Raw genomic sequence first — 25,559 nt, forward strand, 5'->3', positions numbered from 1 at the left:
CTGGCCAACATGATGAAACTGCATCTCTACTAAGAAATAATAATTAAAAAAACAACCCACAAAAATTACCCAGGCATGGTGGGTGCCTGTAATCCCAGTTACTCAGGTGGCTCAGGCAGGAGAATCCCTTGATCCTGGGAGCTGGAGGTTGCAGTGAGCTGAGATGGTGCCACTGCACTCCAGCTTGAGCAACGGATCAAGACTCTTGTGGAAAAAAAAAAAAAAAAGAAAGAAAGAAAGAAAAAAAGAAAAGAAAAGGATGGAAAGGAGTAAGATTCGGCAGGAATGAAGTTTTGGTCTGCCCTACCTGTTAAATAACCTCTCTAGCATGCTGACAGAAAGTAAAAGTAAAAGAAATAAACATTTGAAGAAGGCAACTGTAATTACCAATTAAGATTACATAATAAGCTTTTAAAAAAATTATTATTAATGGGGGCATTTCTCCACAACCTTCTACAAAAAATACGAGTGGCGGCTATATTTACAAATTCCAGATATATAACAGGACTAATACCATCCTGCAATGAAGCAATAGCAGATAAGATGTTGCGTGCTTCTTTTCCTGGGACACAAACTTTTAATTTGAATAATAAGAATATTCTTAAGTTCTTTGACTTTTTCTTGGGTATGACCACTATGAAACCCCAGCAAATCAAATGAAGGGAGGAAGTGAGTACATGGAATTTATTTTCTTATCTCCCATGCATCAAAATTATGTGAGTTTGGCTTTGCCCAACCAAAAGCCACTGCTTCTATTTCTGCAAAAAAATTACAGCATTCTCTCTTAGTTTCAGGTGAGTGCTGTGTCCCCTTCCCCCTTCGGCTGCTAATGGCTAAACCATTACAAGCCATGGTTTGTGGCATTTACGTTGTTCATGATAAGGGTCCCCTTCATAGCTTAAACCTCCTTGAATTACTCCCTTTTAAATGTGCCACCTTTCTTCAGTTGTGATATTGACACTGATTTATACAACTAACTTACAATTTTGTTAAGGAGACATGAGTTATACACATGACACATTGAGGAAAAAATATACATATATGTTTGTGTGTATATACATGCATGCTAAGGGCCAAATTGAGTGTAAACTCCAAGTTCTTTTTTTTTTTTTTAAAGATGGAGTCTCACTGTGTTACCCAGGTTAGAGTGCAGTGGTATGATATTGGCTCACTGCAACCTCTGCCTCCAGGGTTCAAGTGATTTTCCTGCCTCAGCCTCTCAAGTAGCTGGGACTACAGGTGCTCACCACCACTCCCAGCTAATTTTTGTATTTTTATTAGAGACGGGGTTTTACCACGTTGGTGAGGCTGATGTCGAACTCCTGGAACTCCTGACTTCAGTTGATCCACCCACCTCGGCCTCCCAAAGTGCTGGGATTACAGGAGTCAGCCACCGTGCCTGGCCCCACTGTAAACTCTAAGTTCTACGAGATTTGAAGGTACAAAGATACCCTGTTGGCTAAAATCAATACTGTAGATTTCGAAGAAACAGGTTCTGTCATAGGTGCTGAAGTATGTGTGTCCAGTACTTCCCAAGAGTAAGCCTGACCCAAATTGGAGTATGCTTTTCAAGAGAAACGAGGCATCGCCTACTCTCATTTATTTTAGAGTGACATATGATTAATATTCTTCCCCATAAAAATGCTAATGTAGCAAAACAATCATATAGAGAGCCTTGTGACTTTCTTCAAGTGGAAAAATAAAGCTACCTGGAATGGGAAGGAGGTAAATAAGAGAATCTTTAATATGCATTTGCTCAACAGTCATCCTGGATAAGGCACAAGCTTCTTTAATCGCAACTAATGGGCACATTTGCTCATGGATTGAAACTTCCTATGTTAATTATATCATATTAATTACAAAGAATTTATTTTTACAAATGGTGTTTCATTCCCATTTAGTGTAGGTTTGGCTCTTCATCGTTTTTATCACTCCGATTTAGAAAATCTCACTGCAGAGCAGATGGAGTTTTCAGTACATGTGGTTTTACATCACAGACACTTAAAAACGTAGCCACAACACGAAGCACTCCCACAGTACTGAGATACAACCATTGTGTTTAGATTAATGTGCTATTGTAAAAAGCAAGTTGATTCTTTCCATTTTTAGTTTATCACTTTAGACCAGCAGGATTTCCTGAGGATGCTACTTGCAGCTCTGCAGGCCTGTGTTTGATTTTTTTTTTTTTAATTTTCTGCATTTCACTGTCAAATTCCTTGAAAGAACAGTCTGTATTCATAACCTTCTCACTCCCCATTTACACCTCCATCCACTGCAGTCTTGGTTTTGGCCCCACCAACTAAATGATTTTACTCCTGTCAAGGCCATCAATGATCTATGAGCAAATCCAACAAAAACTTGGGAATCCTTTCCTTGTTTGACCTCTGGAGACTCAGCACTCCTAATAACCCTGCCTTCCTGTGATTTCCATGCTGCAGCCCCATAGATGGCACTGAGTAAGTGCTCAATAAATATCTGTTGAATCAATGCAACTTCATGTCACCAAAAGACATTAACGTGAAACAAACATGAATGTGAAAATAGGTATTTTGCCCTGTTTTATTTCAACACAATAGTGTAACAATCAGAATCTGCTGGTAAGAATGTTGCTTATCTCGTGAATTTTTCCTCACCTTTTAATTCTTGTCATTCTTGAAGACCAACACAAGAACCATGTCTTCTATGAAGCACCTGACATTCCTCCATCCAATCAGACTTAGTTCTACTTATAATTCTATGTAGTATGTTAAATAAATACTATTTATATGTATATTTACTATGCTCCAAATGGTTCCCAATACAATAGTTGTTTATTGTTTATCACTGCACTAAGTTGGAAATACCCAAGACATGGATCACTGAAATCTGACAATTTAGGTCCCAAAATGTGTGCTGTGTCTTGGGGAACAGTGAAGGAAATCCCCCTGTAACAAATAGAGTAGACTAGTGACTAAGCCCTGGCTTTAGAAACAAAAGACACATTCAAATGCTGGCTCTCCCACTCATTAGCTCTGAGGCCATGTCTAAATCACAGATCCTCTCTGAGTCTTGGTTTCTTTTTTAAATTTTTTCTTTGGAGACATGGTCTCACTTCTGCTACCCAGGCTGGAGTGCAGTGGCATGATCTTGACTCACTGCAGCCTCAACTTCCTGGCTTAGGTGATCCTCCCACCTCAGCTTCCAGAGTACGGGGAACCACAGGCATGCGCCACCCCACCACTCCACGCAGTTAATTTTTTTTTTTTTTTTGAGACAGACTCTCATTCTGTCTCCAGGCTGGAGTGCAGTGACATGATCTCGGCTCTGTAACCTCCGACTCCCTGGTTCAGGTGATTTTCCTGCCTCAGCCTCCCAAGTTGCTGGGATTACAGGCATGTGCCACCACGCCCAGCTAATTTTTGTATTTTTAGTAGAGACAGGGTTTCACCATGTTGGCCAAGATGGTCTCGATCTCCTGCCCTCATGATCCGCCCGCCTTGGCCTCCCAAAGTGCTGGGATTACAGGCATGAGCCACCATGCCCAGCCTTTTTTTTGTATTTTTAGTGGAGATAGGATTTTGCCATATTGCCCAGGCTGGTCTTGAACTCCTGCCTCATTTGATCCACCTGCCTCAGCCCCTCAAAGTGCTAGGATTGCTGGCACGAGCCACAGCACTGGGTACGTCTTGGTTTCTGAGTAAATGATTAGATACACAAACATTGTGTTGATTAAATCACATACACGTACAGCATTTCCTAGTTATCTGCAACATAGAAGCCCAAAGTATAGCAAAAACTATAATTTTTCCTTTCCCCTTTGGAATGTGTCAGGCCTACAGCATCATCACAAAAGTTTGTATTACCCGTTTGTTCTGCTCTCCACAATCCCTACAAACAGTTAACTCTCAGACCAAATACATAGATTTTTATTCTTTAGTTAGGAAAATTACCATATTTGTCAGAAAACAGTCTCTAATTTCTCTCCTTAAAATTTCCTTAAAAATGTAATGCCCATAAACCTGTATGAAGCCTTTTCAATAGGACAGAGACCCAAGTCATCGTAATTCGGGTTGGAGCAGCGCAATAAGCATGATCTACATTGAGTATACCCTCAGTTAACTGAAAAGTTCATCGATGTTACAGACCACCTTTTATCAAGGTTGCACATCAGTACGTGGTTCAGTGCCCACATTGCTGCTAAACTAGTCTTCTGTTCCCTGAAACCCAATGTTCCTCGTTAATGTTTGCTCACTATGTCTGCCACCACTACTTACTAGTGACCCGAACCAGAAGACACAGAATCATCCTTGACTTCTTATCATTCACCCCATCTCCTTAGCCACTAAGACATATATATTTCGTTGTCTCATCAGTTTTAGAATCTTTCTTCCTTTTTACTGCTTTAACCCTAGTTCCATTGCTCGTTATCTCTTGATAGAACACAGAAGAAGCCTTACAGACGCTCACTGTCTCTTTCCACCATTAGACCCCAGGTTCCACTGTGGCAAAAACAATCTATTCATATGGAAGATCCAACCTTGTCACTCCCTTACTTGAAAAGTCCTATTAGTTTTCCTAATAAATGGTAGAAAAATAATTGAAATTCCAAATCATTGATAGAGGTCACTATCCCTTGGTTCTTGCTATCTTCCTTTATCTCAAATTTTATGGCCCAATTATATCAAGGAGACTTTTCCCTAGGGACACACTTGTGAGTTTTTGCAAATTGTTACATCTGCTTAGATTTTTCCTTCCTTATTTCTTCTCATGCGTAACACTTGTTAATTGTTCAGGCTTGACTCAGATGCTCTCTCTCTCTTCTCTCTCTCTCTCTCTCTCTCTCTCTCTCTCTCTCTCTCTCTCTCTCTCCCCTCCTCGTTTTAAGAGGTAAGGATCTCACTCTGTTGCCTAAGCTGGAGTGCAGGGGCCTGGATCATAGCTCATTGCAGCTTTCAACTCTGGAGCTCAAGCAATCCTCTCTTATTAGCAATCCTCTCTCTTCAGCTGGGAACACAGGTGCATGCCACCACATCTGGCTAAGTTTTTAAATTATTTAGTAGAAATGAGAAAGTTGCTTTGTTGCCTAGGTGTGTCTGGAACTCCTGGCTTTGAATAATTCTCCCACCTTGGCCTCCCAAAGCGCTGAGATTACAGGCTTGAGCTACTGTGGTTGGCCAGGGTTTCTCCTTTAGAAAAATGCTTGCAAATCCCTAGAATGGTATCATTCCTTTATTCTGCCATAGAATTATGTGTTGACTAAGATTCAACTACTTACCACACTGCATTAACATGGTTTCTTCATCTGTCAGGTTGTCACACAGTAACAATAATACTTTGAAGAAAAAGGATATGTCTTAGTCTTCGCACTTCAATTAACTCCTGCTACCTAGATTGCCAGAACTAACCAGATTTTAAATGTGTTCTCCACCTGTTTATTAAATTCTGGGGGCCATCCCAGTCCCCTCCAGTAATTTATCTCTTTGAAATAGAAAAGCCAAATTTAGATTCTGTCACTCTCAACCAATGAACCCTCCTTACCTGTGTATTTCTTTTTCTAATATACACTTTCACAGCATACTTATTGTTGATATTTTCATGAAGCTCTCACTGCTCTTCACAATAAATTGTAGCCTCTAAACATCTTATTTGATGCTGGCATGTACACAGAAATCTATTATAGATATAAATATACATGTACACATATACATATAAATCTCAAGGGTTACTACATCTCTTCCTTAATAAACTAGCTCCACCTAACACAAGATTTCACATAAATATATGGTCTATCAGAGCAGTACTTTTTGCTCTGCCTTTTATCTTAGCACCTAGACACCTATCTGGAATACAGTAGGCCTTCAATGATATTATTTGAGTGACAGAATGAATGAATGAATAATTGGTCTAAATTATTCACTTTTCTTATAGAATTAAAAATACCAATTCTGAGATAGAGAGATTACATTTGCAAATACTGCCCATGAAATAAAATTCACTTTTTGAATGAGTCATAGCTTTATAATTTATAATAAAGTAGACTTACTTTCAATCTTGACATATTTTGCCAAAATCAGCCGAAGCGTCTGAAACATAGGTAATAAACTCAAACTTTGCGTCTTCCCCAGGCAATCTGTATCTAGAACTCAGCTGATAATTGGTATGTGATAAAAACTGGATAACTTTTCATCACCTGATTTATTTTTACATTCTCAGCTATTACTAAAACTTGATTCAATAGATATTGAAAATAACTCTTCATGTGGGTTTTATTTTGCTCCCTCTGTAATAGCTTATAAAGTGTGACAGAATGTCCCTAATGGAAATAACTAAAATCAGGTGGCTTTCTATGCATTTTTTTTTTTTAGAAATAAAGGTTTCTGTTTCTTCTTTTCCAGATAGTCAGAAAAAAATTCAGCACCTAATTCCAAAGTGATGTAAGGTAACCATTTACTTTCATTAGTTGTCCTCACAAATAATATCTATCTAACCTGTATGTACACGTATATACCAAATGTGGAATCATATAAGTAGATGTAAATCACAACCACACAAAATATAAGCGCATGCAAAGATATGAAAGCATGAGGGCAATTTTGAGAGGAAATGAGAAGAAATTGTACTATAAGTATTGCTCCAGAATGAATAGACTTTTTTTGGTAGATTTTGTATAAAAAATGTCATTTGTTTCTTTTGAAACTAAATCTGATCAACTCACCTTCATATAACCAGTCAGCAATCCCGTTAAAAATTATTTCTTCTTTTCCAGAAGATGTCAGTCGCAATGAACTGCTCTTTATATCAGGTTGATAGTAGATATTATTTTCAAAAATATAAATCTGGATCAGAAAACATGTGAAACAAACAAAAAATCCAACACGTTAGGATGCCTTTTAAAACTTTAGTATTACAGAATGATCACTGAATAGCCATGTTGTATTATTTACCACTTCAAGTTGTTTTTATTTAAGGCATATGTTTTTATTGCTTTCAATTATTAATGCTGTTTTCTGTTTTATTGTATCAATATCAAGTTGTCATTTGGAAATTCCATGGCACTTGGTATTGATGTTTTTAAATCCATATTTTTAGCAACAATATTTCAACTACTTAATAATTTCTCTCCATACCACAAAATTGGTTTGGCTTTCAGATAACATTTTGCATACTCAAGAGACTGATAACTGTACCTATAAGCCATTTTAGTAATGCCAACTGACTGTTTGAAGAGCTTCAATTTGGGGTCTTTACTTTTACAAAAATGCATTTGGTGATCAATAAAATAATCTCTAGATAATCTCTCTGATTCTATCCAGCTCAGCTCACAGATTCACTGATGGTAGAAATGATAATAAAATTCCTTTGAACTGATAAGTGGAACACAGCTTCCATTGCACCAGTCTTGGCAACTCTTTTGTAAATAGCACAGCAATAATAACCTTGTAACTGAGAGTTCCAGAAAGAGTTTTGATTTGAACATATCACAGAGTCTGCCAAAATAATGTCAACAATAGCCCCAACAACAGGAACAAACTAAATAAGTCAGGATGTGCCTATGATATAGATCATTCAGGATAACATTTTTTATAATTCACTTTACAATGTCTTTAATGCCCAATATTTGAAGCTGCTGACCCATGTGGTATTATAACCTTCCACAGAACCATGTTTCTATGGTTAGGGGAAGCAGAACATTGTCCAGGGCAAGCCAAATTGCTGTTTAGATCAAACGTTCTACTAAGAAAGTGAAAGATGGCATAGGGCCTGTATATCTTAGCATGCATTAGAATCAATACACAATAGCGAATAGAGAAAACACAAGAACTTCCAAAACAATTGTCTGAATAATTACAAGGCCCTAGGTTTTAAATCTTGGTGTGCAGAGTGACAAAAGCAATTTTAATATCTAGATCATTTCATGGATATTCTATTTTAATTCTGGTGATTTAACAAGCATTTACAGGTGGGTGTATTTAATTATTAATTCCACCACTACAACAGGATCTTTTTTATATCACAGGTGAGAATCTCAATATCAGAGTAAGAATGCAAAAATAAATAAAAACAATGAAAGGAGGGTACTGCAGGGTGCTTAAAAGCATGGGCTTTATAGCCAGGCAGCCTAAATTTAAAATCCTAATAATCTTGATAGCATTCTTAACCTTTCTAAATCTCAGTCCTCTACTTTGCAAAATGCGAATAATACTCACACATACCTTACAGATCTGTGGTGAAGCATAAATGAGATGATGAATACAGAATAAAGAACACATTGGGCTATTACTAAAAGCAGGGTGGCCTGTATACAAGATAACCTGGTTCAGAATGTTAAGAGTTTTGGAGGCAACAAACTCTAAGTCAAAATGAAACCTCTACAGCTTTAGCTGGTATGTAAATCATCCCAATGTTTGGCTGGTAGAGTACACATTATATTAGTTAAATATGTATTAGGAGTAGCAGCAGAATAGTAGCAGCAATAGTGGTAGTATTAATAGTAGGAAGGCAGGGGACATGGAGGAGGAGAGAGATATTAACAAATGAGATGTATTGCTTTCACCTCAGTTAGAAAGTTCTCAGGTGAGACAATGAAACAGAAATAAGCTTATTATTGAAATTACGTGGATCACACTTAGGCAAAAGTTTGAGTATTACCTCTCAGGTTCCTTAACACTGGATAGAAGTTGGATTTAATGACTTTCACGATCCCTGACAACTGAGAAAAAATATGAACTTTGTTCTAGCCAACTGAAGCATAAGCTTTACACCTTTCAGATACTACATCCTCTTGCTTTTCACAAACAGTATACAACACAGGTGCACAACGTTTTCCTTACTTGGAGGAAATGCCTTTCCTGTGCCTGAACCTTCTAGTAGGACTTGTGAGTCATAACAGCACAGAAGATGCACACATGGTCTGCTCAGCACCTGTTGCTCTTATTAGGAGGGGAGGTGACCTCACCCAAAGTAATATGGTTCAAAATTCTCAGCTTTCTGAAGGAAATACAATCTAAGTCAAAATAATTAATAAAACCTCCACGACTTCAACAGATGTAAAAATTATCCAAAACTATTGACCAGTAATTACATTTATATTTGACAGATTGGATGATATTCAGAATCCATATGAAACTGACATCTGCTTCAATGTAGAAAAACAAGCAATATGGAATCAGAATTTTAATGCCATGCCACGGAAAGCTGTAATACGAGAGAATGTCCACAAGATGTTTTCTTCAGTGGATAAAAAATAAGTAGCTGTCTTCATGAAAATGTGCATTTTTAATATCCTAATCCCTTTTCAATTATCAAGGTTTATCCTTTAGTTGTAGTTGTTTCCAACAATAATTGAAAACTCTAACTACTACCTTAACAATTTGAGAGCTGCAAGTATTCCCAGGTACTGTCTGAGCATTCTGATGAAATTAGACTGGATCCAAATGACAATCATCAAGGGCTGCATTTAGATTTAAATCACACTGAAAATATGACACACACTAATGCTATTTATCCTAATGTTATTGATTAAACTGTCACAACATTTTATACTATTAATTATTTTCTTCAGTGAGTCACCTGATATGGTTTAGATCTATGTCCCTGCCAAATCTCATTTTGAGATGTAATCCCTAGTGTTGGAGATGAGGCCTGGTGGGAGGTGTTTAGGTCATGAGCATGCATCCCTCACAGCTGGGTGCTGTCCTCACAATATTGAATGGGTTTGTGTGAGATCTGGCTGTTTGAAAGTGTGTGGCGTTCCACCACCCCACTCTGTCTTCTTCTCTAGCCATGTGATATGCCTGCTCCTGCTTCACCTTCTGATATGAGTAAACACCCATGAGGCCTCCCCAGACGCCGAGCAGATGTGTATGCCAGCTTGCACAACCTGCAGAACCTTGAATCACTTAAACCTCTTTTCTTTATAAATTACCTAGTCTCAAGTGTTTATAACAATGCAAGAACAAACACCACCTAAGCAGCATAACAAATAAAAAGGGAAAGCTATTTGACGACTTAACTCTTCAATTTGCAGAGCCAGCCAACTTCCCAGTCTTTCAAGGTCAATGGTCTTACTCTACCCATAAAATAATTCAAAATGGGTAAAGTCACCACACACACACACACACACACACACACACACACACACACAAAGAAAGAAAGAAAATAGAAGAACAATTGAAATACTATGTACTGCATTATGCCAAGTTAGGAAATAATGTAATAAACGTTTCAAGGGATATTCGAATCAATGTGTTAGTCAATGTTGCTCATTAACAAATGATTAGACCCAATATACATCACTGCTGGGCAGAAGTCTTTAAGAGCCAACTTTTAATTTGCCACCTTCTCTTCTGCCACAAGTACTACCAAATGCACCAGATGCTGGATTTCTGGATGAACAGCCATTAAGCAGATTCTCTCCACATCCACAAGGAACTTGTGATGAGCATGTGGCAAGAAATGAACATTTGATATTAAAACTTATTAAGATCTTCAGGTTGAGCTCAATTACAGTGTAAATTAGCTTACTGTGAGTGATTCAACCTGTCACAATGGCTGATATAAACAAAATTTTAGCCATCTTAAAAGAAAACAAAAACACAAAATAAAAGAAACATAATTAAACATTAGACCTGTTTTGGCTGAAATATTACTGAAAAGCTATTCTGCATTCAATGATTTGAGTACTTTTCATGATAATTTTAAATTAGAAAATGGAGAATCACTGAAAAATCTCCACACATGATAATAGTTTGCAAAGATCTGCAAAGTTACAGTGGAGTTGAGATAGTATTTGCATTCATTCTACCATGGCTTGCTTTCTGGGAAATAAAATTGTAATTAAGAAAGTATCCCAGATAATGCCTATTGGTGGCAGGGATGCAATGAAAACTGCCCTTTTCTAATTTAGTTGTAAAATTATAATGTGTTATGGCCATTTGGAAATATAATATGGCAATTGCAAACTTAACATATTCCATCTCACCAGCAATCCTAAACCTGGGACCTTGCTGTGTAGAAAAACAAAACAAAACAACAACAACAAAATACACCAACCTGTAGAGAAAAACGAGCAGTGATGTTCATTTCAGCCAGAAAGAAGAGTCACAGTGAAAACTCATCATAATTGAATTGAATGCCTGGACAGATTACTATTCATCCACACCATACAAAAACATTTATGACTTGAAGAGAATAAATTTGTGCTTGGAAAAAAATAAAGTTGACTTGGAAAATTTTCATTGAGATATCGTCAAGTAACAAAAGCAAGAAAGAAAACCAAAAGAAGACAAAAACAACAAAGAATTCGGTGTGAGCCCATTTTCATACACCAGACAATGATAATACTAACATAAATTCATACTATCAGTAATCTTACTGACATATACACATTGGATGTTGTCTGTTGGTACTCAGCCGCACTCCTGACCCTCTATGTTTTTTATTACTGGGGGTGGTTAGAAGCCTGAAATTTACATTTCTAAGACTTTCTTGCAAAATAGTCTTCTTAGCTTCTTTGCTAGTTGGCTTCTAGCTACTTTCTGCAGAAAAGGAGAGAGCTACCAGTCACAGACAGGAAGCATCTGGAAGTGGCTCTGGCACATCAGCTTCAGAAATAGCACCTCAGTGGCAGTGGTGATGGGAGTGTAAGCTCCCGGGTCCTGCCTTGATAATAGAAACATGTGTTTATCAGTTCTGCATACCACCACTTTGGCCCCTCCAGCCTTTACAACATTGTGACAATTATCTGTACTAAATCTCTTCTATCTGAATCACTAGAGTAGTATCTGTTTTCCTGTTTGGAAACCCTTACTGAAACTGTACAAAAATGTATGAATATAGTTGCTTGGACAGTATAGTCATGCACTGCATTACAATGTTTTGGTCAGTAACAGACCATGCACGTGAGGGTGGTCCATGAAACTATAATACTCTATTTTTGCTATATCTTTTCTACGTTTGTATATGTGTGACACAAAGATACATATCATTGTGTTGCAGTTGCCCACAATATTTAGTACAGTAACATGCTTTACAGGTTTCATAGCTCAGGACCAATAAGCTGTACCATATAGCCTATTCGTAGTAGGCTATACAAAATAGGTGTGTATAGGTATGCCCTATGATGTTCACACAAGGACAAAATTGCCTAACAACACATTTCTCTGAACCTATCCCCATCATTAAGTGACACATGACTGTATTTTACAAATACATGAAAGCATGGGGAGACTATGGAAGGATCTGTGTTTGCCTTTTAATATGGATGGATGTACAGTGGGGCACAGAAGTGGAAAGCAGATAGTCAAACAGAAAAGACTAGGAAGATAGTGTAAAAACTTAAAAAAATCATCTGTGTGGTAAGAACACAACATGAAATCTACCCTCTTAAATTTGTAAGCGTACAATGCATTAACGTTGACTGCAGGTATAATGCTGTCCAGTTGATCTCTAGAGTTTACTAAACTCACTTGACTGAAATTCTGTGCATGTTGATTAGTAACTTCACATTTTTCCTTCTCCCTCAGGCCCTGGCAACCACCATTTCACTCTTAAATTCTATGTATTTTTGATTCCCCATAAAAGGGGAATCATGCAGTATTTGTCTTTCTGTGCCTGGTTTATTTCACTTAGCAAAATGTCTTCAAGGTCCATCTATGTTGTTGCATATTGCACAATTTCCTTCTTTTTAAAGGCTGCATAGTATTCCATTGCATATATATATATATATAGCACATTACCCATTTATCTGTTGATGGACATTGAGACTGTTTCTACTTCCTGGCTATTGTGAATAGTGCTGCAATGACCATAGGAGTGCTAATAACTCTTTGAGATTCCAATTTCAATTATTTTGAATAAATACCCAGAAATGGCACAGCTAGATCATAAGGTAGTTTTATTTTTAGTTTGTTGAGGAACTTTCATGCTGTTTTCACATAGTTCCTGGATTATTTTGTATACTGAACAGTGTACGGGAGTTCCAATTTCTCCACATTTTTATCAACACTTTTTCTTTCTATAATAGCTGTCTTGACAGGTGTGAAGTGATATCTCATTGTGGTTTTGATTTGCATTTCCCTGATGATTAGTCACTGCACTTATTGTTGTACATGACTTCTACAAGTTTTTGTATGTAAATTATACATGTTTATGAATAAAGTACCAACGTTAATTTTAGTGACGATATACATATGATGATGTAATTGCGCTAAAGGTTCAGTTTGCACAAAACCATAGGGCAGCTTGAAAGCTAGATCACATAGTTAGAACCTACTTTTTTCAGTTATTGACAAATTTAAATTTGTTATGAGCCATGAGTGTTTAATCAGCTTTAGGAAAGTATTGGGGAAGATAATTAGTGATAGTTACAGAATAAGTGATGGACATGGGGGACTGCTGGCAGAAGAATGATTCAGATATTCTGCCTAATAGGAATTATAATTGGCAAAATGGAGTCATGATTCCTAACCCATGTCTTACATGTATATGCCTAAAATGTTTGTGAATTCCAATGTCAATGTTTTAGTATCTCCCACTTGAATCCTTCTAAGGTTCATCTTCCAGAGTCAACCACTGCAGCTCTTTTTAGCACTGGTTGCATATCCTTCAAAACATATGAAGTTCTCACCTTTTTCACTGCCTAATAGAACTTGAACATTCCAGCAACCATATCCTCAGCTCCGTTTGGCTCCTGGCCCGCCACCCATATTCCAGCCTTACCATAGCCCCTGACAAAACATGTGCTTCAAAATTTATCTGGAACCTTAGGCCTTTTGTTTTATGAGGTAAAAATTGGATTTCATTAATTTTTTAGTCATGCCAGTTTATAAATGTCTTTAAGAACACATTTTAGAATAAACTAAATATTTGTCTTTAAATTTGGTGTAATATTGTTTTGGAAATAAATGAGGCACATGGAAATACTTCAGTGAAATAGAATCACTATTAGGTTTCTATATCACATAGAAACTCTAACATGCTATATTTTATTTCAATAAAAAAGTATTATCATATAGACTGTATTAAAACATATAAGTACATTTATAGTTATCTTTTATCAGAGAAAGGTATTACAAGAATAAGACACCTTGAATTCCATCACATACATAGGATGTTGCAAAACCTTTAAATCTGCTTAATAAATATAAATTTTTGAAATATTTGACATAATTTTAAATGGATCATTAAATATTGAAAAAATGTTTCCCCCTCTAAGCAATATGCTACATTTTATTCTGGAAACCATTTGGAGGAATTACTCTTTAAAATCTTGATGTATAAACTGATAAATGAAAAGTGCATGTTTTTATTTATATCATTTAGATTCTTTTGGTAGTATGAGTGAATATAAGCAAACACACACACAAAATATTTTGGTATTATAATTAGAATGGCTAAAATGAAAAAGAGAGCCACTCGTAAGTGTTGTCAAGGATGTGAAGCAATTGGAACTCTCATGCACTGCTGGTGGGAGAATAAATCGGTATGATCAAATTGAAAATCCTTTTAACAGTTCTTACCAAAGCAGAGCATAGGACTGACTCAGCAACTCCACTGTAAGGTATACATCTAACAGAAACAGATATGAGTAGATAGATAGATTTCTGTATCTGTGATTTCTGTATCAAAAGACACATGTGAACATGTTCTTAGTAATGCTATTTGTGATAGTCAATAATGATGTTACAAATCAGGACAATGATTACCCTTGCAGGTAAACAGTAACTGGTTGATGTCAGAATAGAGGTTTTTCATCTGTGTGAACAATGTTCTGTTTCTGCTCTGGGCACCATGCACATGGAAGCATTCACAAGGATCAGTTCTGTACATTTTATTGCATGCATGCTAATGTAAACTTAAAGCAAAAGGAAAAATGTTATATAGAATATATATTAGCATTTATACTTCATTAAGAATATTACCATAAAGACTTGTCAAAATTTACTGAAAGCCACAATGCAGCATTCAACTTCACTTTTTATAAAATTCTGTTTCCGTAATTTGTCAGTATACAATAAATTGTGTGTGTCCATGTATATAATGCAAAGCAAAGCTAGGAGCACAAGTTAAACAGTTTGATTACCTCTGACATTTTGGCCTTAAATAAATCTCTCTGTTGGTTATAAAGTACTGCTTTCATATCTCTATAGAACCATCTCTGAGACAGAACAACTCATTCAAATCACTCATGTCACCTTTGCATCAGTACCTGACATTCTAGAAATAGAATCACTATCAGGAAACTATTATCCCTTGACATTTGCAATTATTCATATCAGGAAGCCCTTCCAAAACGTTCTTATTTCTTAAAACCTTTGCAGCACTTTATGCATTTTCAAAGAAATGAAATATGTCCCTTTGTCTTAAATTCATAATTATGTAAGTCACTTACCAGCCCTAAAGCCATATCTTTTAATCCATGCTTTTTAGGAGAAAAATGGATACCAGACAAAAGTTAGCAAAAAGACCAACTCCAATAAATGGAATATAAGGAATATAATAACAGACTTTCTCTTGGTTAAGTCAGTTCATAAAACTTATTTAGCAGAAGAGGAGACCTTGTGATGAATAAATCATTTTGGTAACTGAAAACATTAAGAAAAATATTTACAGGCCCCAAGAAATAAACTGGAATCTACAGGAGACAAACAGTCATCAATATTATAACTGTTATTTAAAAATCCCTTATGTGTTGATTTATGTGGGTCAAAGTGCTAGAAGATGGTTTTATCTAGTCATTGCATATCCATTTTCTTCTCTACCCAACTTTCTACTTTTTCACTTTTCCTTTACCACCCCATTGTCATGCCTTATTTTCCTTCTTCAAGCCCATTATCATGTAGGAAATATGTATCAGGTACCTCCTATGTGCTAGGCCCTGTGGTGAGCCTTGAGGTTATAAAGATTAAAAAATAGAAGATCTTATGTTCCAATGTGACTTTTCATTACAACCATACACAAATTAATATAGATATGGAGAATAAGGAAAAATAAAACCAATGGATGAGGGCATTACTTTAGCACAAAATGTTACTGCCTAATATGAGTGATTGCAGTAGAACTCAAAATGGAAAATAAAAATAAAAGCAAGATTTTTAGTAAAGAAAAAAGTACAGAAAAAAAGAGATCTAAGAACTGTAGAAATAGTCAGTAGCGAACTAAATGACAACTATGTTATCTGAAAGATAACTTTTTTCATGGTTCTGTAGAAAAATGAAATTTTTATAAGGAGACATGAGATCTCATCCTGACAATGTTAATTGCTCTTTGTAATATTTGGGCAATCATATTACTTCATCTCTCTGAGTCTGTTTTCTCATTTGTAAAAACGCGATATTAATACTTCTCATGGTTGTCCACAGGTTTAAATAAACCAAAATCAGGTCATGGACGTTGGTCAGTGTACCTGTACATAGATGTTTGATTTTTTTTTTTAATTGCTGGAGCTAGTGGTAAGTAATTTGCAACAAAATATAAAATATATAATTATAATTTAGAAAGAATCAAACATTTTTATCCAGTTACCCTGAAAATTACGTATATGCTTTAAAAGATGGTAAATTAATGACCACACACCCATTTTCTCTATACCGGCTACCTACTATACATTTTTTTCCTCTTACTTGGGTACTCTACGTCTGACTTCCCTTTCTATTTTGGAGGATCGTTGTATTATGTGAGTATCCGTGGGAAGTACAACCCAGTCTTTAATCATAAGACAAAATCCAGATAAAATATCCTTAGGTCGTGCCCCCACCCTGGACTCTGAATTTTGAGAAAATAAAACTGTAATTGAAAAGTTATTCACAAAAGCAACAGCAGACGCTCAGTATCCAGCAAGGGTGGTGTGGTGCATGCCCATTAATGTGGCTTCCAGTTGCAGCATCCTAATCAGATTTTCCTGAACACATTCCTATGTTCAAAAATGTGTGGGCCCTCCTAACTCCTGTTCGTTTTCCAGTTCTGAAATTCCAACTTTCTCTTTGATTCCGAGAGCTTATAGATATATTTTTAACGAGTTCATTTTCTCTTGAAGTAAGCCTGAGTCTATTTCTGTTGCTTACTCCCAGGCATCCTAATTAGAAGGTGGCATGCAACAGTTTAACCTCCAAAGCCTCAATGTTAAGAAAGTCCTTCACTGTCATTTCTGTTGGTAGTGAGCTGAATTAACTACTCTTTCTTCCTAGGTGGGTGTCCCTCTCATTCATCCAAAGATTAACAACAGGGATCTTGCATATGCATTTCAGCCTCTGACATTAAAATAATTTGTTTTTACATTTGTATTGTAACTCTTTGTATTTCAAATGGGGATTCCAAAATTCTTGTAAAAAATTCCATAAAGAATGAGGGACACTAGAAGAAATTCTCATATGCTTATCAATAGGTTTGTGCCTAATGCTTTTCCAGTTTATGGGCATGCTGATAAGAAAACAAATTGAAAAATGCAGAAGGTGGAACCAGACTTGGTTATCTCCCACGCACATTTTTCCCACAGCTCTTGACTTTTTATACTACTTCATGAAATTTCAAGGCATCTTTGGCCACAAATGAATAAATATTGTTTTTTTTTTTCAATACAGAAACATCCAAACATTTTTTACTATATTCTTCAAACACAATGTATACCAATAAAACAATCATAGAAAAGCGAACTTGGTTCCAAAATGCCCATGTCCAGAATTAACGTATTCCTTTTAGTATTCTTATGAACTTAAATTTAATTGAACCAATGATGACAGAGGATGAGAATCACTTAAATTCAGGCATAACTTAGGATCCAAAATAAAAAGCAGTTAGAATATTTCCCTGAGTCTTTTTCTCCCTATGAGATTCTATAGAATTGGCTATCGCTGGTACATCAGTTAATCTGTCTGTTACAGTGGGATCCAACTACATACTACCTACGATGTATACATGACTACATCACAATATACCCTAATCACTTTTAATTTGGGGGTGAAAAGTATGTCAAAAGGTATTCAACAGAGTAATTTCTAATTCTCAGTAATTCATGTTGGGTTGTTTGCAATAAATTACTCCGTTGTTCCTCCCTTCAGTTCTAAGTGCATTTTCCAATATAACAGAAGAGAAGCTGTCTGCTAGTGTTTTCATTGATATTGTCCAATTCAATCACACCAACAATATTGTATTACTACACGTTCCACAAAGAAGAAAAACTAAACTCTTTAGGCTGAAATTACCAGCAAAGTATATGGTTTAGAATGATCTCTTTTTTTTTTTTAATTTCTTTTTTTTTTTTTTTTTTTTTGAGACAGAGTCTCGCTCTGTCGCCCAGGCTGGAGTGCTGTGGCCGGATCTCAGCTCACTGCAAACTCCGCCTCCCGGGTTCCCGCCATTCTCCTGCCTCAGCCTCCCGAGTAGCTGGGACTACAGGCGCCCGCCACCTCCCCCAGCTAGTTTTTTGTATTTTTTAGTAGAGACGGGGTTTCACCGTGTTAGCCAGGATGGTCTCCATCTCCTGACCTCGTGATCCGCCCGTCTCGGCCTCCCAAAGTGCTGGGATTACAGGCTTGAGCCACCGCGCCTGGCTAGAATGATCTCTTAATCCATCTGTAAGGCAGCTTCTGGCTTAGCGAACCGCATTCACTTGCCATTGCATAAATATGAATCAATGTCTGGATTTGCATTATTTGCTTCTTCATTGGAGAAGACATTGATACACAAAACAAAAAAGCTACCTTGGTCAGAACAGCTAGGTAGACTTCCTGGAAAAAGAACATTTTTGTCAAATGTTAATGCCAAATGATATTGTAAGTTTCCTATCATTTAAAGAAACGTGTAAATATATATTTGCTATTTGGAAGAAATACTTTTAAAATGAATTAATAAAGAAAATGTAAAGATAAAAGAAAAAAGAAAAGTGTGCATGTGTACAATTGTGCGGGTATGCACGGAGACGTGAGGATTATACAGTTTACTCATTCCTATACAGTTTCACTGTGCCTCTGAAACAACAGCAACCAAGTCACAGCCCCTGTTGCTGAACAATTCATAGTTTAACATGAGAAAGACAAGGAAGAGCTAACAAATTGACCAAATATGGTATGGTATGTTTATAATATAGTGAAGCATAAAGTGTTATTGGAATCTGAGGGAAGGTCATGAAACAGTCTGAATCTGGTTGAGAGATGGGTGGGTCAAAAAAAGGCTTCAGATGAACCATGGTATTTTAGCTGGGCCAACAAGTTCCAGTAGATTTTTCTTTTTATTTTCTATTTATTTATTTATTTATTTATTTATTTATTTATTTTTTGAGATGGAGTTTTGCTCTTGTTGCCCAGGCTGGAGTGCATTGGTGCAATCTTGGCTTACTGCAACCTCCGCCTCCTGGGTTCAAGTGATTCTACTGCCTCAGCCTCCTAAGCAGCTGGGATTACAGGCATGCGCCACCATGCCTGGGTAATTTTGTGTTTTTAGTAGAGATGGGGTTTCTCCATGTTGGTCAGGCTGGTCTCGAACTCCCAACCTCAGGTGATCCACCTGCCTCGGCTTCCCAAAGTGCTGGGATGACAAGCATGAGCCACTGAGCCTGGCTTTTTATAAATTTTATTTTTTATTTTTATTTTTATTTTTATTTTTTTTTGAGACAAAGTCTTGCTCTGTCTCCCAGGCTGGAGTGCGATGGCACAATCTTGGCTCACTCCTACTTTTCCCTCTCAGGTCAAGAGATTCTCATGCCTCAGGCTCCCAAGTATCTGGGACTACAGGTGCCCGTTGCCATGACTGGCTAATTTTTGTATATTTTTAGTAGAAACGGGGTTTCGCCATCTTTACCAGGCTGGTCTTGAACTCCTGACCTTGTGATCCACCTGCCTTGGCCTCCCAAAGTGTTGGGATTATAGGCTTGAACCACCGCGCCCATCCAGTAGATTTTTCTAAGCAGAGAAAGGGCTATTTCAAGTAGAGAAACTAGTGTGAGGAAAGGCAGATCAAGATGACGCATGTTGAAACTACTGAGTGTAGAAAGAACCCAAAGGAAAGAAAGGCAAAGGTTAAGGCAAAGACATGTATGCTAGAGAAAGAGTGGGGTCAAGATACAAATGTAAAAGAAGTATTAGAGAACAAGAGAGATGCAGGGAAAATGCAGAGATAAGAGGGAGACACTTTCTTTAAAACTGTTCACTGTTTTCTTTGATTATTCTGAAGAGCTCCACCTAAAAACTGGCTAGAAAAATACTGGTCCAATTTTGGAGATACAATGATGGATAAAGAGTCAAGACATTTAAATATCATGATCCTAAGATCTTTCATTTGATTTTTAATTAATCTGGAAATTATTTTCTTTGCATTCTGCTCTAGTGGAAAAGCAGTAAGTGAATAGGATAGCAATAATCTCAACAATACTGTAATATAACAATTAAGGTAAAAGGATATCTCAAACGAACCTCCAAACACTTTTCCCATAGAAGTCTCCTACAGGTATTAATATAGTAAACAAACAACATGTGCTCAGTTACAATGGACTGTTTTTCACATCAGCCTTTGCTGGAAGGTGGGTGTGGCTCTGTGTGATACTTTAATGTTAGAATAGACTAACCTGAAATGAATAGAGGCAGAAAAGCAGATGTTTAGACAGCTAGACTTTACAGGAAAGTCTAAATTCAGTCTTCAGTGATGACTTGGAATCATAACTCTTGAAAAGATTTAACGAGATTGGGGAGAAAATGAGCAGTGGGCTTCTGGGGCAGATGTCACCAGTGCATAAATATTCTGGCTTTATAAATGGACGATGGGATAAGAAGAGATTAAAAGAGATGATGGTTTGACATGAACTAACTTTCATAAAAGTCTCTCTGAAGAGACTTTTGAAATTTCTGGTAATGCAAAAGTAACTCAAAGAGGGGGAAAAGGAAGAGGAAGATAAAAAGGAGAAAAATGAGAATTGAGGAAGTACACCCAGATACTAAGTTATTTGCTCAGTCTCTCAGGCTGCAGTGCAAGTCTCCTGTCCAGAATCCTTCATCACATACTTCAAGAAATATGATGCTTTGCAATAGCATTTATTCTAGAACAAGGAGCTTCAGTGAATCCCATTATCACAGCAACTAAGTCCCCTTGACACTAGGCTTGGTGACTCCCTTCTTCACACAGACCGTATCACTTAACTCTTTCATGCCATGTATCCCTGTCCACATCAGTCATCCCCAGATTGTAAGCCCTGTTGTCACTAAAAATTGATCCTCCATCAATTTATCATTCCCATAATAATGTTCAATAATCCCTGGCTTTTTATGCATTCACTATTCCAAAACCTTTACCTCTATGTTCTATAACTGTCACTCCATAAACAACCAACTTACCTCTACCCTCAATTCAATCTCTCCCGAGTGTTCCTTCTCCTTCTTTGCCATAACTGATGTCTAGGTCTTCCTTGATGACTCAGTTTCCCAACTGCCCTCTCTCATGACTGCTACTTGTCAACTCACACCTCAAGACGCTCATTGCTACCTATTGCTTTTTTTTTTTTTTAACATCAAAACGTTTCTACTTCTTTATTAAAAAAAAAAAATTCTCATATGAGGTTCATTCCAATCAGATTTATTACTCTTTGACTCCTCATTGTAGAAGAGTGATTTTCTAAAACACCAATTCTAATAGGCATCATATCAAAAAAATGTGTTTTCATGGTCTAGAGCAGTGTTCAACACACTAGGGTACATAGGCAAAATCTAGTCTGTTCCTCTTTTTGTATAGCATGCAAACTAGAAATGGTTTTTGCAGACCAACATTTGCAATGGACTTGATGATAGAGAATACTTAACATGCAACCCGCAAAAAACATACTTCATTTTTTTTCATTTGTAGACTTGTATTATGTAACATTGTACTTATTATTTTATTTTGAATAACTACAATAAAATTTTGTAGCACTTTGATTTCTATCTTATTGTATAATCACCTATACAACTTTGGTTTTGTCTCTTGCCTTACAAAGCCAAATATATTTACTATATGGTTCTTTACAGAAAAAAATTGCTCATTCCTAGTGTAGGGTAAAACAACTATAAAACATTGTGTTGAATAAAATCAGACAGTTTCTTTATATATATATATATATATATTTTAATTCAGGATTCTTCAAAGCTATTTCTAATTTCATTGTGAATGAGAACTAGGATACTCTATTGTATTTTCTAAATTAGGGGTCACCAATCCCCAGGCCATGGAACATTCTGTGGCCTGTTAGGAACTGGGCTGCACAGCAGGAGGTGAAACGTGGGCTTCATCTATGCTTATAGCCGCCCCCATCGCTCACGTTCCTGCTTGAGCTCTGCCTCCTGTCAGATCAGTGGTGGCACTGGATTCTCATAGGAGTGCCAGCCCTATTGTGAACCATCCATGTGAGCTCTCTAGGTGGCATGCTCCTTACGAAATCTAATTCCTGATGATCTGTCACTGTCTCGCATTACCCCCAGATGGGACTATCTAGATTCAGGAAACAAGCTCAGGGATCCTACTGATTCTACATTATGATGAGTTGTATAATTATTTCATTACATATTACAATGTTATAATCATAGTAATAAAGTGCACAATAAATGTAATGCTCTTAAATCTCCCAAAGCCATCCCTCCCCTGCCCCAGTCCATGGAAAAAAATTATTTTCTACAAAACCAGTGCCTGCTGCCAAAAACGTTGAGAACTGCTGTTCTAAATGCATTAGATAATGATTAAAAAAAACAACAACAACAACAACAAAAAACAAACCAGACCATTTTATAGGTCCAGATATTCTAGGAAAACTCACAAAAATGCATTTTAAAGTATATCTTCTTAAGTAAAAAATGAACTAATATATGGATCACTATATGTAACCTTAAGAACCAATTATTTTTACAGTTTTCAAACTGCATAACACTTTAAGATATGTGTCAACTCAATGTCAGCAAAGTCTAGCAATAAGAACAAACTCATCTTTAAGAAGTTATTTCTGATACCTTTATCTTCTGGGCCTCCTCACATTGCCTTGTTTCAATCGAAATCCATAGAAATCACTCTTATCCTTATTATTTACCACCTATGCATCTTTTTCATTCCCACACCTATATAGGATTAGTACTTCCTATCTCCATTCAAAGGACAATCATTTCAGTGGACTCTATCCTATACAATCACCCTCCTCTTGAATAAATCCATCCTCAATACAACTGCTAGAGTAATCTTAAACTCCATTTTATTTTGTATAAGGATCCAGAGTGGCCGGGCGCGGTGGCTCAAGCCTGTAATCCCAGCACTTTGGGAGGCCAAGACAGGCGGATCACGAGGTCAGGAGATCAAGACCATCCTGGCTAACCCGGTGAAACCCCGTCTCTAGTAAAAAATACAAAAAAAAAAATAGCCGGGAGAGGTGCCGGCGCCTGTATTCCCAGCTACTCGGGAAGCTGAGGCAGGAGAATGGCGTAAACCCGGGAGGCCGAGCTTGCAGTGAGCCGAGATCCAGCCACTGCATTCCAGCCTGGGCGACAGAGCGAGACTCCGTCTCAAAAAAAAAAAAAAAAAAAAAAAAGGATCCAGAGTGACTCTCAATTTATAATCTCTGCAAATACATAGCCACTGTAGCATTCTAGGTCAACCAAGCCAACCCCATTCTTTATGTGTATCCCTCATTTTTCTCATCTTTAATTTCTGTAACAGTACTTACCAAATTGTCCCTAATAGTCTTTGCAAGTAACTTTTTTCTTTTGTAAGGTCTCTATTTCTTTTCTGCAAATTGATGTATATAACTTTCAAACTTGAAATTAAGAAACTGTGGTTCTAAGACAGCAAATCCACTATTCATTCCCCTCACGCCATTAAAAAAAACACGTACTCACCTAGCTTTGTCTGCATGTATTGTGCTATACGAATTTCAGTTTTGCACAAAGTATTTCTTGACTTATCACCTCATGCTTCTAGATTTTAAATATCTCAGCAGTTCAGTTCTTTCATTTTTTTCCAACTGAATTCTCCAGAGTGACTAACACATTACAGATTCTAAAAGCAAACTTCTTATTCTTTAAAAACTCAAGTCCTGTTGTTTCTTTGTGGAAATATTTTCCACATTTTATTAACTAAATTATGACCTTTGGGAGTAATACAGGCTACCAACAAAACAGGATTAGTTAATAAATATTTTATTAACTGCATGATTAAAACTAGATTAGCTACCAAAAGAATACATCTTAGGTTTTAGAAATAAGAATAAAATAACCCCAAATTTTAAAAGCTCATTATGTTCTAGAAAAAAGTTGGAACAATTTTAAGTCATTAATCATTTTGAAGCCTTTTTAAAGTGACTCGTTTCAACTTTTCAAATGCATTTGGAATCAAAATGTTAGAAAAAAATATGAACATTGTTTATGAATCCATGATTATCTATTATTGTTTGATGAAAATAAACTACCTCATTTACCATATATCCTTAAATTCTAAAATTATTTACCAGGCAATCTGATTTTTATCACTGACTAACAACTCAAAGTGCCTTGTGAAAATTGTTATTAAGGAAGATAATAAACTCGTGTAAAATATAGAAATGTTACAAATGTATAATTTCCTTACTCCCTTACCATTTTTATCATTATAATTGTCATACAACATACATACATATATACCCCCATACTGTCATTTTTGCTTTTAACAGTGATACGTTTTATACAGAAATTAAGAGGAAACTTAGTGGTTTATGTTTACTCATATACTTAACATTTCCAACATTCTTCTTTCATTCCTGAAGATCCAAGTTCCCCTAAGATATTATTCTTTTTCACTGAAGAGCATTTTTTGTAGTGTAGGTCCCTTATTTTTCTTTAATCAGAAACTGTCTTTATTTCACTTAGATTCCCCATGGTTCTTAATGAGATGTCTGTAAGCATTCTAATGTTGGTCCTTGTTACATGTTGTGTTGTGTCTCTGTTCACTTCCACATTTTCCTTTTACTTTTCAGCAGTTTCACTAACATGTACTTTTGAGGGATTATCTTTGAATATATTGTGTTTGGAGTTCACTGAGCACCTTGAATATGTAAATTTGTGTTTTTTATTGCATCTTGGAATTTCTATCATTTTTGGCAGATATTTTTCCTGCACTATTCTCTCCTTTTCTTCTGAGACTCCAAGCACCATCTGTTAGTGATCTGCAGTTTTCCTACAGGTCCCTAGGGGTCTGTTTTTCTTTTCCTTTTTTTTTTTTTTTCTCTTTTGTAAATTTCTCAATTTTTTCAGATTAAACATTGTGTGTTGATCTGTGTGCCACAGACTCTGTTCTCTCTCATCTTCATTCTGCTGTTTAGCCCATCCAATTTCTTTTTTATTTCAAATATTGTTTTGAAATTCTAAAAGTGTCCATTTTCTTCTTTTTAATATTCTTTGTGTATCTGTCTACAAACGATAGGATATATAAGATATATAAATGTATCAATAGATAGATTTAAGATAGGTATATTTGTATGCTGATATATCCTATGTTTTTATTCCTTATGCATTTATTTTTATGAAGATCAGGAAATACAGTTTGAATAGCAGCTTTAGAGACTTCACCTGAAAATTCTGTCATTCATAGTTGAAGTTCAGTCAAACACT

At 36.4% G+C, this 25,559-nt stretch overlaps 1 protein-coding gene across 3 annotated transcripts in view; it reads right to left on the reverse strand.

The window, feature by feature from the left end:
- The window catches only part of DPP10 (dipeptidyl peptidase like 10), a 701,607-nt gene that overhangs the window by 104,150 nt on the left and 571,898 nt on the right, over positions 1-25,559 (reverse strand). For all 3 annotated transcript variants that reach the window (XM_077956499.1, XM_015109936.3, NM_001265998.1), the window contains 1 exon segment: positions 6,695-6,815. Coding sequence is in view for 2 of the 3 variants with exons in the window: in XM_015109936.3 (XP_014965422.2) it covers positions 6,695-6,815 (121 nt within the window). In the remaining variant the exon portion in view is untranslated.

Source organism: Macaca mulatta, chromosome 12 (assembly GCF_049350105.2).
Source record: "Macaca mulatta isolate MMU2019108-1 chromosome 12, T2T-MMU8v2.0, whole genome shotgun sequence".
Taxonomy (NCBI): domain Eukaryota; kingdom Metazoa; phylum Chordata; class Mammalia; order Primates; family Cercopithecidae; genus Macaca; species Macaca mulatta.